This window comes from Electrona antarctica, assembly GCF_951216825.1.
Source record: "Electrona antarctica genome assembly, chromosome: 20".
Classification (NCBI taxonomy): domain Eukaryota; kingdom Metazoa; phylum Chordata; class Actinopteri; order Myctophiformes; family Myctophidae; genus Electrona; species Electrona antarctica.
In genome coordinates, this window is record NC_136801.1 from 16,201,263 (window position 1) to 16,217,370 (window position 16,108).

The following is a 16,108-nucleotide window of genomic DNA, read 5'->3' on the forward strand; positions in this document are numbered from 1 at the left end:
CGTCTCCAGTCCAGAATATTACATAATCTATGACGCAATTTTGCTTTGCATTTGATCATCAGATGCGTCATAGATTATCTAATCTGGACTGGAGACTCACTTTCAGACTCCACCTGAGCCTGTAGCACTTGATCTAGCCTTGATAAAATGAAATGGATGGTTAGATATTTCAATGTACGCACGCGCACACACACACACACACACACACACACACACACACACACACACACACACACACACACACACACACACACACACACACACACACACACACACACACACACACACGCACACGTCTTGTTTGGTGAATGAGGGCCACACTTCCTGGAAAGGAAACCTAATGACCAAGGCTCTTTAGTCCTAGCTCTGTTCCAGAGCTACTTTAGTCCTTGACTATTTATACTATTTAGCCCAAGTTGTTAGTGGGCTTGCCAATAGTCTGGGAAAGCTGGGCTCAATTCCTGGCTGCCCCTTAATTTAGGCCTACTACAATTTAGAAATGCACTATGCAACATTCCTCTTCTACCTAGCTACCCTGGACCTGTTCTTTGACTATATAGAAGTGTCTATTTGTACGTCTCTAAATGTTTTGATGAATTGAACACGGTGGACCCTCTTGTAAACAAGTGTAACGCTTAATTGGGTCATCCACTCACAGTTAACAGTCTTTGTATTGAGTTTGTGCTTGAAATGTACTGTAATTCTGCAAACTGTTAATAAATATTTCAATCAATCAATCAATCAATCAATCATTTTTTACCATTAAAATATATATATTGCTCAGGAGATACATTTAATCTTCACCACCCTGTGTCTGTGAGGCATGACCTTTGACATGAGCAGGGAGACAGCATGCGGAACAACCAGATGGCCAACTCTGTAATTCATATCAACTCTGTCTTTTTAAGTTTTGCCTTTAAAAATAAATTATCATAATAAATATGATATATTAGCATTAGGACCTTAGAGTATATACTCTAAGATTAGGACTCTACTACTGTAGTCCCAACTACAGTAGTAGTAGTAGCCCAATTTGGGCCGAGTAGGGGGCGCATTAAAAAAACGTACAGCTAGATGGCGGTCTTCCACTGTAGCACATCTCAAAACCAGATAGCTCAAATCGACTATGAATTGAAAGCACGGACCCAACTCGCCGTTAGATGGCGCTCCTTGCACGGTCTAGCTGTAGCCCAGCTGAAAGCACAGAAACAAGCCACCACATCTAGTAGGTTGAAATAATTGACGATTTGAGGTCGCTGCTGCATCAACCAGAGAAGCCAGTTAGCGCTGTCTAGTCTTTCACACCCCCCACTCTAAACACACTAACACGGCATTGATGGTAATGTATGCAAGGAAACAACCGAGACTCGGCGATGGGTAAAGAACACTTCTTTTACGTTTTATTTACTCTTAAAAAAATCCTCCTTCCTTTCCTCTTCTCTAGCTGCGCTCTGACAGGCCGCCATTTTTATTGAAACCAAAATAAGTGGCTGTAGAAAACTTGCACCATTCAGCTGTTGCGGCACTTTGGACTGCTTTGCAACGTTGACATCCAGTGAAACATTCTCATTCACCGCTGTTTTTCTGTTTCTTTTATCCAGGTGTGACCGAAGAGATTCTCAGCCCTATCAGGTACTTGTTAGCTTAGCTTGCTAGCGATGCTAGCGTCAAAATAAGATTAAAATGGACACTCCGTTTCGGGCTTCCACAGAGCACAACAGGCCCCATCCAGTGCGCAAAATAAATCCAAAAGTAGGGGGTGTTGGCGTTGGAATTTTACCAACAAACTCTGCAGATGTCAAGTTTCAGAAACGCGTAGTTAAGAAATACGCTGAGAAATCAACTTTAGCGTCGAATCCAACATTTCTTTTTAGGATTCTGCACTGGCGACTTTTATCAGAGCTCTTCTGGCTAATGGTAGCTTACTCGTTTAGCCAGTCTGATAAGGCCTGTCCGCAATGGAACAGCATTGTTTTTATACACACAATCTCCCTAAAAAATACAACTACACACTTGTGCTTTATTTTAACGCACGCGAGACTTGCTATTTCAACACCACAAATCCACAATTCTAACAATCGGAATTGATTTGCTGGCCTAAAATACTTCGGTAGGTACGGCTAGATGAGCGAAAACAACCACTTGACGTTTGCTCGCACGGATTATGTGCAATAAGGAACAGCGTTGACATGCCCCACATCTGATCAGTAATAACTAACAATAATGTACACATATGTTGCAGTATGTAGATTTGACAGCTTCCTTACTACAATCACGTTTTCACCAAAACAAGGCATTTCATGCTATACACAAGGTTCACTGCTCAAAATCCATAGTTAACATTGATGTAAGACAACTTTAGACACGGCAGTTGTATGACATGACACCCATCACATTGTCGTTGATGATCATAATAATATTGTAATGGTAGTAAATGTCTTAACTAATTCAGCATCATTGATACATGTTTTTACAGACTCTCAAATACTCATCCAAGAGCCATCCAGGAGGGGACCACCGCCATGAGAAGATTCGAGACTCCTCAGATGCCACTCCACCCTGCAAAGTGCTCAGGCGGTCTGACAGCCCTGAAAACAAACACATTGACAGCACAGGCCACAGTAGAGCGAAGGCTGTCCACACACACCGGGCCAGGGACAGGGAAGGAGGTGAGAAACCGAGTACCTACTGATCACTGACGTTTAGAATAGAAAACTAAAAGTGAGTGAACAGTGAACTATTCGCTAAACTGAAACTGAAAGGTTCCTATTTTCTTAACAGTTGAATAACTAAGTCAACTCTGCTTGCCTGTCTGAATTGACTATACTCAATGCTTTTCTCCAAAATGGTTATATGGCTACAGCAATTGAATAAGGTGTATACGTAACATAATTGAATGTCAGAACAGCTACATATGGATAGCATGCTTTCTGTCAGTGGAGGGAAGCCACTCTTGATTTAGGCTTATCTGGGTTTGTTGTACTGTGCATGCATGTAGATCACCATTGTTTTCTAGTGCTAACATCTATTAATTTTACTACAGTAAGTAGAGGGTATTGTTATCTAATAAGCCAGATATCCGTTTGGTGCATTGTTCAGAGTATAACATGCTTTGAATTCTGGAATCACTAGAAAGGTAGTTTGTTGTCTTGTAGTAGTAGTAGTTAAATTAATTGGAGAGAATTCAGGGATTTTATATTTAAGCTTGTATATTTCATGCACACCACTGACACAAAGAGACTCAACTGTCCACAGCAAATAATTTGTGCCTAATATCAGCCACTTTCAAAGTTCTTAGCTAATGCTGAAAATGTCAACATTCAGACAGAAAACGAATCAAAATTTTAGCCTGTTTTCCTGACATTTGTTGCAATCTTGATTTGATACACATGACGCAAAGTTGTCTTTCTTACTAGAAGCAAAATACATTTTCAATGATTAGTTTAACATGTAACCTACAATCAAGGAAAAGTGAAAGTTTCACCCAATGGACTGAAACACTTTGTTGTCTTTCCCAGTAAAATATTGGCCGTCGCAGCAGATCATATTAGAAAATAGAAATATGAGATTTACTTCGAAACCTCAAATGCAAATGACAGACTAAATGTAAATTGTCGGCATGCTGGTTTTAAATTGTTGACCAGTGTAGCCTGCTCAGAGCAGACAAGACAAAGGTAAAATTGCACAGCAGCAGTGCTCATCTGTGTCAGGTTTAGAACAACCAACCAATCACAAATGAGAAGGAGTGGGACCAATATTTCAGTTGCTGAGTCTGGAAATGTCTGCGGAGATATAGTCATGACATGAACTTGCCAAAAACTATGCCAATGACCACCTGCGTTGTGTGACTGAGAAGTAACGCTGTACACATCATAGCAAGCTGTCACAAGCGACAAAGTTGGCAAGGTCTGGCACCCGTTTCGAATGATAATCACCAGTAGGTTACTTATCACTCGAATGCAATCGAGCCAACAGGCTCGCCTAGAGCAAACAACGTCGGACGTCTTCATGTTTCCTAATCCCAGCCAGTAGGCTACTAGGCTCAGGTGAGCCTGCTGGGTCGATTGCCTTCAAGTTATAAATAACCTACTGGTGATTATCGGTCGATTTTTATTCGAATCCGCTATCGGTATGTACAGCTGAGTCACACCTAAATTGTACTATTCAATATTTGTTTTATTGCCTCTTGAGAGTGTCATCGCAATATCATCTAGTAAAGTTTATTACAAATCTAGTTAGTATTTTGCTTTGAAAATCCAGTGTTATGGAAAATCGTTGCAAGATGGAATAGATAGTCAGTCTAATTTTGTCAGTTTATTTCCTACAGTATAACATGATATACTGCATGGTCCATTGGTTCAGTCACACATAAACCGCGATGGATGCGCATTGCAAAGAGCGACAAAATTGTCGTATTTATTCTTATGTTCATTGATTCAGTTGGTGCCCAAATGTTTTCTTTCTGGCCAAGATCATTGCTGAATGAAAACACAGCATTCTAGAGTCCTTAATGTCTTCAGTACCGTGATTTACAATGCTGTCAATTTGAAATTTGTGCTTGTTGGTCCTTTGTGTAAGCCTTGTGTGCTGTAGTTCAGCTACGTTGGAACCAGGTGTGCTAAGAAAGACAATCTGTGCTCAGTAAACCTTTTATTATGGTTTGAATTACCCCTCATATATTATTTTATTCACTGCTTTTGCTTGTGTGAGAAAAGGGCTGAGGTGAAGTTGTAAATTTAAACCAGGTGAAAGCCTCAAAGATGGTGTTAACATTTTCACATCACTAACCATCATAACAATATCTTTCACTTAATCTTACTGTCCTACAGTCATATTGGACAAGCAGTGATGGATAGGTGATGTGTCAGGTTAAATGACTGGGATTTTGACTCGCTAACTTATGTCACAGCTTGGCAAGCCATTAGGGCACAGACGTCAGGATGTACCTGAGTGCTGCTGCTCAATGTAGTTATTCCTTTCCAAGTAACGATAGTGTAGAAGTCTTGATTCTTTTTTTGTGTGCCACAATTGAGTCTAGCATCTTCCATCAAATTTGGTAATGTAATTGTCATGGCTTTTCAAAGTGCCTTTGATAGTCTGATCAAAGCACAGTTTTCAAAAAGTTAGAACCAAGATTGCAAAGACTGAGATGTTGCCCAGAGATAGAAGTAGTTTTAAAGGGCAGGACCACTTTTTTGATGTTTGAGTTTAGTTATATTAGTTGACCTTGCCATGTTATAACTCCAAAGGTGGACAAGAAATCAATTGATATGCTCATTGACTAGCTCCAGGCGGCGCGGAACTAGTCTAAGTCTGAAAGCGTGTGAAAGAGTCTCTTGTTGACAAGCTCCCGTCCATCGCCGCGCCGACTGGTCGGAACCCGTTCGTGAAGAGCCAAGGATGTTCGGTCGGTTGCCGACCTCGGGAGCCGTTGATAACCGTGTGGTAGTGATGAGGGGGTAAATACTCCACTGTAGAATGCATCTTTAGTCTGCTCGTCATGTTTCAGAGCTGTTACCACTTACCAACCATATTCCATACCATATACACTAGATACCATATCCTCAATCTCAACTCTCAGTTCCTGACCTATACTCAACTCCAAAGCTAGCGTAAAAATGGTACCTGTGTGTGTTGTTTTTGTTGCGGGATGCAGGCCCTCCAATTCAGTGAGTGAATCAATCGATCAGGTCTCGAGCTCAAAAGAAGCAACCAGTTTCACCACTTGAGCCCTATTATATGAGCTATTTTTTATCGTGAAAGAGCCCAAATAAGCAACTACACTTCAGAAACAAGCTCAAACTAAAGCAACGCACAACTATGAATATATACGGTATTTTGCAGGAAAACGATCCCAAAGTCGCTTATAATAGGCAGAATTGGCAACACTGCAAACCAGTGCTGCAGCCTACTTTGCATGCGCAAAAACAATGTTTCATCAGCCAACTGGTTTGTGCTGAACTAAATCATGCTGTCTGTCGCAGTCTGTGACAGTTTAAGTAGTGTTGATGGATGTTTGGACAAGTCTTTGAACAAGTCTGTTTAGTGGGGAAGGACCTTTACATTATATGCTGAAACGGCTCTCAAAGTCACTCTTAGCACAAATTAACACACATTTGATTCAGACAATATAGAGCATCACCAAACCCAGTCTTTTTTTCTTTTCTTTTTTAAATAAAAATGTTAATTTCCTGTTGATTTGAAGATCAGGATCCACAGATCCAGTCCGTGGTTTCTTACTAATAAAAATGACAAAATCAACAGGAAGGTAACATTTTTATATATAAAAAAAACAAAAAACTACTGGCTTTTTTATTTCTTGTCCACATTTGGAGTTACATCATGGCAAGGTAACTACAACTCAAACCTCTACCAAAGTGGTCTTGCCCTTTTAAGCCCCTTTTACTTTTAGAAATCTTAAAGGCGAGAATGTTGCGCCGCTCGTTGTTCTACTTCACCATTATCTACATGGAATGGATTTAGTATTGTTGTGCAGCCTTTGAACTGGTTCAGAATGTACTCATTTCTGTTTCTAGTTTTTGAACACTTTTAACAGTACATTTATTTAGTACAGTCAAAGGTTATGATAAAAGGATATAAAAAGCCTCAGGGGGCTCTATGTAAAAGGGACAGCTGACAGGGCATGATGGGTGTGACACAGATCCACACACCTTTTTGCCTCAAACCACTCTGTGCTTCCTATCAGTTTCTCCTCCCAACATGTATACACGCTGCCGTTTTCACCACCCAGACCTATTTTCAATGGAACATTTTAATAGTTTTTTTTTGTGAGACTGTCCTGACCTTCCAGTGACAACAGATTTAAATCTAAACAAATCAATCTTTTAAGCCTGTATTTTGTGAAAAGAATATGTAGGCTACCATAAATTATCCATAAATTAGTCTTTTGACAGCTGTCATCTCAATTTGTGTGCATGTGGGGGAGAGAGAGAGATGGATAAAGCGAACGAGAGAGGATAATTAGGTTATGAAGTTAGTTTTGTAACTTTAAAACAAGATTTTCATGACACTAACTGAATTGTTAAGAAGAAATCATTACTTGCAGACAGTTTACATAAGACCAGACACCAACCGACAATTCAGACAGCTTAATTTCTGTTTAATTCGAAACAAAAACAAATTTAGCTGTTAACATTGGGGTGCACTGAGATACCTGCATTCACTCTTGTCAGACAAGTGCTTTCCGTTATTATAGCTTCATAATTGTCGGATAAGATTATTCACAAACTGTAAATGACTCGAACATTCACTGAATATTTATTTTGGTAAATATTCTCTTCTTTAGTATGGGTTATTTGGTTTTTCACCATTTTGTCTAGTCAGACTTGTTAATCCCATATGCAGGCATAACCGTGTGCTGTAGGGCAGTGGCTCCCAAACCTTTCAGATTGAGACCCAAAAGAGAGAATAGATGTTTGCAAGCTACGCGTTTTCTATGTAGGAAACCTTTTTTCTGTAGGAAAAGAAAATGGGATGTTTACTTTGAGTTGTGACCCATACAAATTGGTCCGTGACCCGCAAAATTGGTCCTGATCCTATGTTTGGGTAACAGTGCTCTGGTCCTTCTCTGCCACTCTTAAACCTTGACTGGTGCTAGCATTGTTTCTGCATTCATGCTCTCTCGGTCTCTCCTGTGTCAGAATGCCTTGTCAGAAGAGGGTACAGCCTTACTTTTCATTCCCTGCTTCTGTCCAATGGGGACTCTTACTTGATTCTTCCATAGATGTATAAAAAGACCAATTTCAAAATGATGTGGCACTTGAATCAAATTGGTGCTACTCATGTAGAGCTGTGACTATTCCAGCATCTATCTTGCCAGCTGATTACTGACTGTTTTAAGCCCTACTGGTCCGCTACGGTATGGTGACTGAAGATTCATGTCAGTACAACAATGAAGAAGGCATCCCAGATTTAGACATGTGATGCTATAATTTCAGCAAGCCTTTTGGTCAACTAGACACTGGTGGAAACCCCTAGCCTCTGTTTCTAAAACTGGATTGAAACAATTAATAGATTACATATTGGTTCTGCATTGCAGAGCCAATGCAAAGACTTTTGGGTGGTCTTTCATGTAGGGACTGTTGATGGTTTGTAGTATGGACTTATTTATCATGCAAAATTTACTTGCATCTTGTTCGCATACATTTTTCACATGGTCAGTGCTATATAATGAATGAAGTTTCCCATTAACACAATCGGCGCTGGGATTTCTTTCAAAATAGCAGCTCGGGGTGCCGCGCAGATATGGCAGCTTTTACTCTGAAAGCCCCCCTTCCGTTCCGTACAAAAAACGGGAGAAATAATGTTGCTTGCTTACCTCGCTATGATTACGATAAAGTCGCTGGGATTTCTTTCAAAATAGCAGCTCGGGGTGCCGCGCAGATATGGCAGCTTTTACTCTGAAAGCCCCCCCCCCCCCCTTCCGTTCCGTACAAAAACCGGGAGAAATAATGTTGCTTGCTTACCTCGCTATGATTACGATAAAGTCGCTCGATAATCCCTCGCGTTCATATTTTAAACGAAAGGCATGTTTAAGTCAGAAATTAAGAGCTTAGTATATCCATCTGGTCAAAACCACAGAGAGCTCCCTAGATTAGTAGATACGAGCCTTTCTTTCTGAGCAGTATGGTGCAGAAGGAGAGGCCAGCCCAAAATAAAAAGGAAGAAATTCAGATTATTTTTATTTCGTTTGATATCAATGAAAATGTGCTATCAGGGCCCTGCCAGGTCTAAATGGGTTAACAAGTATCTTTAGTTTTTTCCTGTTATGTCCTTAAATCTGATGGTCATGCAACTAAGTGCTGTTTTGCCTTTCCCCTTATTTGTGTTGTCTTGCAGGGACCAGTTTTTCTCCACAAGAAAACTCTCACAACCACAGTTCCCTTCATAGCTCCAACTCACATTCTAACCCAAGCAAGACATCTGACACAGTAAGTGTATTCAAGTCTCGTATGCGTTTCGTGTGACTTGGTATGCAGGTATATGGTTTGATGCAATAGCAGATTCAGCGCCAAAGCTATGAATGGCCATGTGGGCTTGGCTGATGTGCGTGGGTGTGTGTGTGTGTGTGTGTGTGTGTGTGTGACTGTGTTTACTGTATTCACTCAGTGTATGTATGATTTGCAAACTCCCTGGGTAGTTAGGGAAGTTCAATAGATCAATCTATTGAGGATGGTGTGCAGTTGTGCACTGTTTGTCAAACTGAAATGTTCTTTGCCGTGTTGTTGACAAATTCACTGCTGAATCCTGCTGCATGTTCCCTCAAACCAAACATATTTCTCAGTGATGCCTCCTTGACGTTGTCATATTTCATCCAGTGTAATCACTGAGCTAGCGTACATTTTGGTAACCTTGAAAAGCCATTCCAGACATCGGTCGATAGGGCTATTCCTCCACTCGGAAAGCGTCTCTGATAACAGCCAAGCATGGGCAGATGAATAGCTAGCTTCCCTGACAGGGATATTGTCTGTACGTCTTACATTGCAGGCCGTTGCATCAGAAATAATACCTCATGCATTCTTTCTCTCTGCAGCCCCCTTTTTCATACTCACCTTGACTGTTGCATCGAGTTGCTCTCATTTTCCCGACTGTAGGGCTGCATGATTTTGACCAAATAAAAAAATCTTATTTCAACACATTTCTGCTATAAACAGATGTTGCTTTTTCTGTACAAAATAAATTAATATTTATATGTGCAAATGGGGTTTGTTTTGTTAAAACTGTTAAGAGCGAATTTGCATAAATCAGTGCATTCATTTTAATATCTGTGGGTAATTTCTAAATATTTGCTCTTTGTCTTCTTAGGCCCAGCCAGGGGATGACTGGTCAGAACACATCAGCTCTTCTGGGAAGAAGTACTATTACAATTGCAGGACAGAGGTCTCCCAATGGGAGAAACCCAAAGAGTGGCTGGAACGGTAACCAATTTACCTTTACTCCAAGCCTTGACGCATAAAGGCTAACAATACAAACTGCATCTGGATTATTGGTGTTGATTTACAAACGCGTGGTAGAAATGATTCCCTAATTTGATATACGTTTATCCCACAGAGAGCACAGACAGAAAGAGACCACTAAGACCGCCATCGTGAACAGTTTTCCCAAAGACAGGGACTACAGAAGGGAAGCCATGCAAGCGTCGGCAGCCGCTGGCTTTACTGCTGCTAGTAAGTATACCGTCACATACTAGACAAGAATGCTGGGAGACTGCTCTTGACTGCCCACACCCAATCTCAGATGCTCCTTTTCTGCGTCTGTACTGTAGATGTTTGTCTAACTCTAAGGCCAGACCTCGTTAATTAAAATTGTGAATGGGCATTCAGCATGTTAAGTCTTGGGCAGAACTACACAAGATGTGTTATCTGAAGCCCTGTGTGGGGTGCATACGTTGGTTTGACATACCAACAGTCCTACAGTCATAAGTCAGACAAACCTGTGCTGCAGTGTTTTTGTCTGCTATTTTTGAGTGGTGCAACCACTCCTATAGACAGCTATGTGTGTCCCTGGCTGGCTGGTTCTGTCCGAGCACGAAAATAGCGTTTGGTTGGTTTTCACAACCAAGTGTCACTGTTGTGCAGCCTAACACACACACACACACACACACACACACACACACACACACACACACACACATATTAACTGTATATATAAATTATAAAAACAACACTGGTGCTGTGGGTTAAAACGAATCCGTGCTGCAGGTTAAAAATCACCCGTGGCTTCCTGTGAGGTTAGGGTTTGGGGACATACCAACAGTAGGACACACCTACTGTTGGTATGTCTATCCGCCTTGTGGTCTCTGGTTTGTCTGTGATGACTCTTGTTAAGCTGATCTGTTGCTGATGCATGCTAAAGAGCTGCTTACCAAAAGACTGAGACTAAAGCCAACTCCACATTGCACAGATTCGTTCACGATTTTGCGTCTGCAGCTTGTCTGTAGGAGACTCCCGACGACAAGCTCCCGTCGCTTACCGTCCATATCATTCTGTGAGTGAAACAAGCGACCAGGTCTATGAAAACAAGTCCAAAAGAAGCAACCAGTTTCACCACTTGAGCCCTATTACATCCGCTATTTTCAAAAAGAATCATGAAAGCAAGCCCAAATAAGCAACTACACTTCAGAAATAAGCCCAAACTAAAGCAACGGGCAACTATGATTATTAAGCTATGTTACAGGAAAACTAGCAAAGTTGCTTACAATAAGCAGAACTGGCAACACTGCAAATTGCGCAATTTGCATGGTGAAAAATGTTTTGTCGGGCGACTGGTTTTGTGCTGATTAAAAAATGCTAGTCTGTTGCAATCTGACAGTTTTAAGTAGTCTTTGACTAGTCTGAACAAGTTTGCTTGGTGTTGAGTATCCTTAAAACTGTATCTGGATGAAACCTGGTGTTGTGTTCTTGTGCGAACACAACACGCGAGAGATGTGTTACACCAAAAGTATAACACAAAACGCCACTGCTGAAAAATTCAATACATCATGCAACACAACTAGAGATGCACGATATAATCTGTAGCGTATCGAAATCGGCCATATCGGCCATAAAATGCCATATTGGTATCGAACCGATCTCAAAATATTCCTGATTATTTTCACTGATATTGATAATTATGTGACAATTGCTTTGTAGTCACAGAGCAGCCAGGCTGACTGTCTACAGTGTCTGGCCCTTTGAGAGCGTCGGCTGTTACCATCTAATATCACCAGCAAAACAAACAAAAAAAAGTGGAACATTCAGCAATTAGTTCAATATAAATATAATGTAATATATCGGAATCTGTATTGGCCGATAGGATCCTGCCCATATGATCCTGCAAAGAATTGAATATAATTTCAATATTGTGCAACTCTAATCACAACTCATGAGTAACATTTGTACACACACACACACACACACACACACACACACACACACACACACACACACAGGCAAGACGGGATAAGTGAATGAAGATGACTGCAACATCTTGCTCTTCACTTGTTGGCACTGTGTATTTGCTGCAGATTGTGTATGAAGTGTCTGTCACTGCACGTCTCCTCTTTGCTCTCTGAGGAGGAGACAAGGGCTATTGTGCAGCTGAAAATCATTGGAAATTAAATAACAGATATAGATTTAGTTGTTTTTTTTAAAGACTAAAAAATATCTATCTAGATTTAATTTGTTTTTTACATTTTATGTTGGAATTGCCATGATTCGAGCCATGGGGCCCATAGGGCAGGAGCCTATCTCTGATTTCTGTAGTGTGACTGAGGGAGCTTCAAGTACTCCCCCTGGACATGATGCTAGTATGTCGCTGGGACTTACCCCCATTCCAACCCTTGATTCTGAGTGCCAAGCAGGGAGGCACTGGGTCCAATTTTTGTCTTTGGCATAACCTGGCCGGGGATACACCTCCCAGTCTCAGGGCGGACACTCTAACCACAAGGCCACTGAATTGGTACCAATGTGTAAGCAAATTGGTTTAAGATTTCCTAGGGGCTCCTGTTCGGTACCGTGGACACATGTGCCTTTTAAGTAGATTTTTGTATCAAACTAGTCTTTGGCTGTGGGTCCATGTAGGTTTCATTCTTATATTAACAGTTTGACTGTGGGATAAAAACATTGCAATCCCCCTTTGACTGCCTAGTTTTTCACTAACCTTTGAAGAACCACCGCGCCTACATCATTGTTCCGTTTCATCAAAATCTGCCTTACAATGGTGTGATCCTTTGTCGTCGTGTTGAAGAATAATCCAAACTGCTGATCAATAACTAAGAGCGTAGGACAGAGCTACCCATTGCGTGCCACCAGTGCCATTCGAATGCATTGGGCCTTAATTTCCCAGAAGCCTTTGCAAGCCAGTGTGACGTTTTCCGGTGATGTCATCCGAACGCTTCACCTATCACACTCTGGTGGAAACCCTGTCTTTAAACGTAGAAAAACGCGAATTAAACAATGAGAACATAACTTGTGTAAATCGTGAACGGGAGGGAAGCTGTTGTACATCATTTAACTCGTCAATGGGAGTTCCACCAATTTTAGAGTAGCGCCTCTAAATGATAGTAGTCTCGTATAGTCTTTTCTTCCTGTTCACTTGACTTTTATGATGGTGTAAGCCTGATGTCCTGTCATGTGTACCAGTTGTTTGTATGAACATTTGAACAATATTATTTTAAACATGGATGATGATCACTTGTTGTTCATATATGATTTTGTTATTACTGGGTCTTTTCTGTCAAAATCATGATGGGCATACTGGTATGCTTCATATTTGATGGTATTATGGGTGTCAGCTGACACAGCACAACATGTATATGTGTATGTATATGTAGGTGCTTGTGTGTGTATTTCAGTGTCTGATAAAGAGCCGAAAGGCTCCAAATGTCACGTCTATGGAGTAGTAAAGGAACCATTCAATAGATATTTTTTCTCTTATTCTAACCTCGGGCCAGAACATGGCATTCAGGGAGTGAATGTGAGTGCTTTTTGTACTTAAAAGTAACGTAAAGTTTGCTTTCACCGAATGGTTTTATCATGTGATGCGAGATCGACAATATAGTTTGTAACGTTGGTGGTGCCAGTCAATGAGTCTGTGTTGTGCTCATGCAACACTGTGTGTGTGAGACGCTGTCTGCACTGAGACAGACCGCTTGTTTAGCGCAGCAGGCAAGACTCCTCCCTCCGCCCATGACTGTCACTTGAAAGTTTATTAAAGTTTAACTTGACAGCAGCACTACTTAAAGTACACAAATTAGTTTGAAAATGACAATCAACTGTCATACGCCGGTCGGTATGTTATACTTTGTAGTACGTTGGTGTCGCGTGCCAAAAACAGGTGACAACATGCTAACCATGCAAAGCATGCATCATGCTGCCAGGTGTTGTTAACTTGTGTATATCTGTGGGGGCAAAGTTAAATGTTTCAGTCCTACAGTGCCAGTCAATTCAATTCAAAGGGCTTTATTGGCATGAGAAAACATACGTTTACATTGCCAAAGCACAATACAACAATACAGCAATACAATCAAAACGCAAATTATGTACATTTGAAAGTCAGAATCTTCAATAGATCAATTTCTATGTACCAAGATCACTGGATGCAGGTATAGTGCAAGAATATACACAATGATTAGTCTTTAGGGTGGTTGTGTTCCGTTTGATATCCTTCTCCTATCACAGCAACTCACGAATCTTGCTGCTGTTTGCACATTGTTGTACTTCGCCCAGCAGATATATCCGTGGGAAGTATGTGTCTGTCTTGGTACAATGGACAGATGGTTACACACTGTGTGTGATAATGGTGAGGCTAACCTATGTGTCTGCTGACTTCACAGAAACAGCCCATGTGGAGAAGCCCACAGCAGCCCACTCCACCCATTCTCATTCGTCATCCTCGGGCTCAGGCAGCCTGAACCATTCGTCGGGGACTCCGGGCTCCTCGGGCTCCACGGTGCCCGTCTCTCCGGTGCTGCAGTCCCCGACCACCCCGTTTCTCCAGGACCCCAACCTGCTTCGACAGCTCCTCCCAGCACTTCAGACCGCTCTGCAGCTCAACAACGCCAGTGTGGACATGGCCAAGATCAATGAAGGTGAGGACATGTTCAGAACACGCACCTGCATGATGACCTATTTATATTCACCCTTGGCACTACTAGGGTGTCAGTGTGTTGTGTTTCTTGAAGTTGAATTATGTTGGATCTCCACAGGTGCTATGAGCAAGTGGAACTGAAATGTTTTGGGTCTTGGCTCAACATATCATTTTTTACAATAGAACTCATTTCTCTAGATTCTAAATCAAGCTGTACTGTACAAATGTATGTGTGGCAGATGCTGCCAGACTGCTAACAATGTACAACATAGTGGTGGTAGAGGTTGAATAAGTTTGACTGAATGTGGATTCACTGAAGGACATACTATCGAAGGGATTTGGCACAGACCGCATGTGGCACTAGTTAGCTTTGCAGTGTTGCTAATCACAGTTCAAAAATGTTTGGCGATCATCATGTGTCTACATCTCTGCAGTTGCATGCTGTTGCTGAGTGTACCCATGACAGCTTGCCCACTAGTATTGAGTGTTGTTGGGACAGTCTGGACTTACTGGCTAGCCTAGCAGATGGAGCTGCCCAGAGTGGGGCATGTTCGTCTTGTTGGCCCATGACTACATGCTGCTCACTACTTTATTTATTTTTTTACTTGCCAAGTTGCCAGTCCTATTTATCGCCTTTGCCCCCAAGTTTCCCTATTAGGGCTGCATGGTTCTTGATAAAATGTGAAAGTATAGAAATGTTGTGGCTTGAGGACCGTGTCACAACTCGCAACACATTGTGAATGTGAACTTTTAGATCTATTTTCAGTGAGGTTGATTGTATGACAGGGATTCAGGGAATACATCTTGCTATATTCAGTTTTCTCGACTGTTCGAAATGTGTGTAGAGCAGGCAATGTCTTAGCCGTGTGATGGTTTTTGTAATCTCTTTGTGCCTGCTTTGAGAACAGTTGACATATGTGGTGATGCAATGTATAACGGGTGTAATTGAGAGTATGTGTGGTCTGCAGTACTGCAGGATGAGGTATGTGAATTAAAGAAATGAATCCAGATATTGAGCCTATTTATTTAACAGGCAGTGTATTCAAATAGCCTAACATCACCTAAACACAATAATTAGGCCTTCCATTCAGGATGTAAAATAGAGTACCCTAGTCCGGCTTATAAAAAAATGGAAGGAGTGAAAATATTCCTTGCTGAACTAGCAAGCGGCCAAGCGCTCACTCCCAACAATTGTGCAGGGTACAGAGAGCAGCTCCTGTGATAGAGGCTAGGTCAGGAATGTGATCCTTCCTTGTTGGGGGTGTAGCAGAGGGGCTCAATGTGAGAGTAGTCTTGAGAGTAGCCTGACTTATACTTCGTCACACGACTGTATGCACTGACAATACAAGCTTGTGTTGTGACTCGTGAGCATATAGGCCGGGGGGACGTGTTAGTGTGCTCTGTTCCTGTTTTCACGCTCTATAATTTGTCAGTGGTTGAAATAACATGTTTCCTTCCATGCAGTCTACGTCCTACTCGGGGAAACTCCCCCCTGTAAGGTGATAAGATAAGGCATGCA

At 41.5% G+C, this 16,108-nt stretch overlaps 1 protein-coding gene across 3 annotated transcripts in view; it reads left to right on the top strand.

Annotated features, from left to right (window-relative positions):
- Positions 1–1,167: 1,167 nt before the first annotated feature.
- The window catches only part of waca (WW domain containing adaptor with coiled-coil a), a 31,790-nt gene continuing 16,849 nt past the window's right edge, over positions 1,168–16,108 (top strand). For all 3 annotated transcript variants that reach the window (XM_079489709.1, XM_079489710.1, XM_079489711.1), the window contains exons 1-7: positions 1,168–1,377; positions 1,602–1,632; positions 2,477–2,669; positions 8,860–8,951; positions 9,826–9,938; positions 10,072–10,187; positions 14,336–14,590. In XM_079489709.1, the coding sequence (XP_079345835.1) occupies positions 1,337–1,377; positions 1,602–1,632; positions 2,477–2,669; positions 8,860–8,951; positions 9,826–9,938; positions 10,072–10,187; positions 14,336–14,590 (841 nt within the window). In that variant the 5' untranslated portion in view covers positions 1,168–1,336. The remainder of the gene's footprint in view (positions 1,378–1,601; positions 1,633–2,476; positions 2,670–8,859; positions 8,952–9,825; positions 9,939–10,071; positions 10,188–14,335; positions 14,591–16,108) is intronic.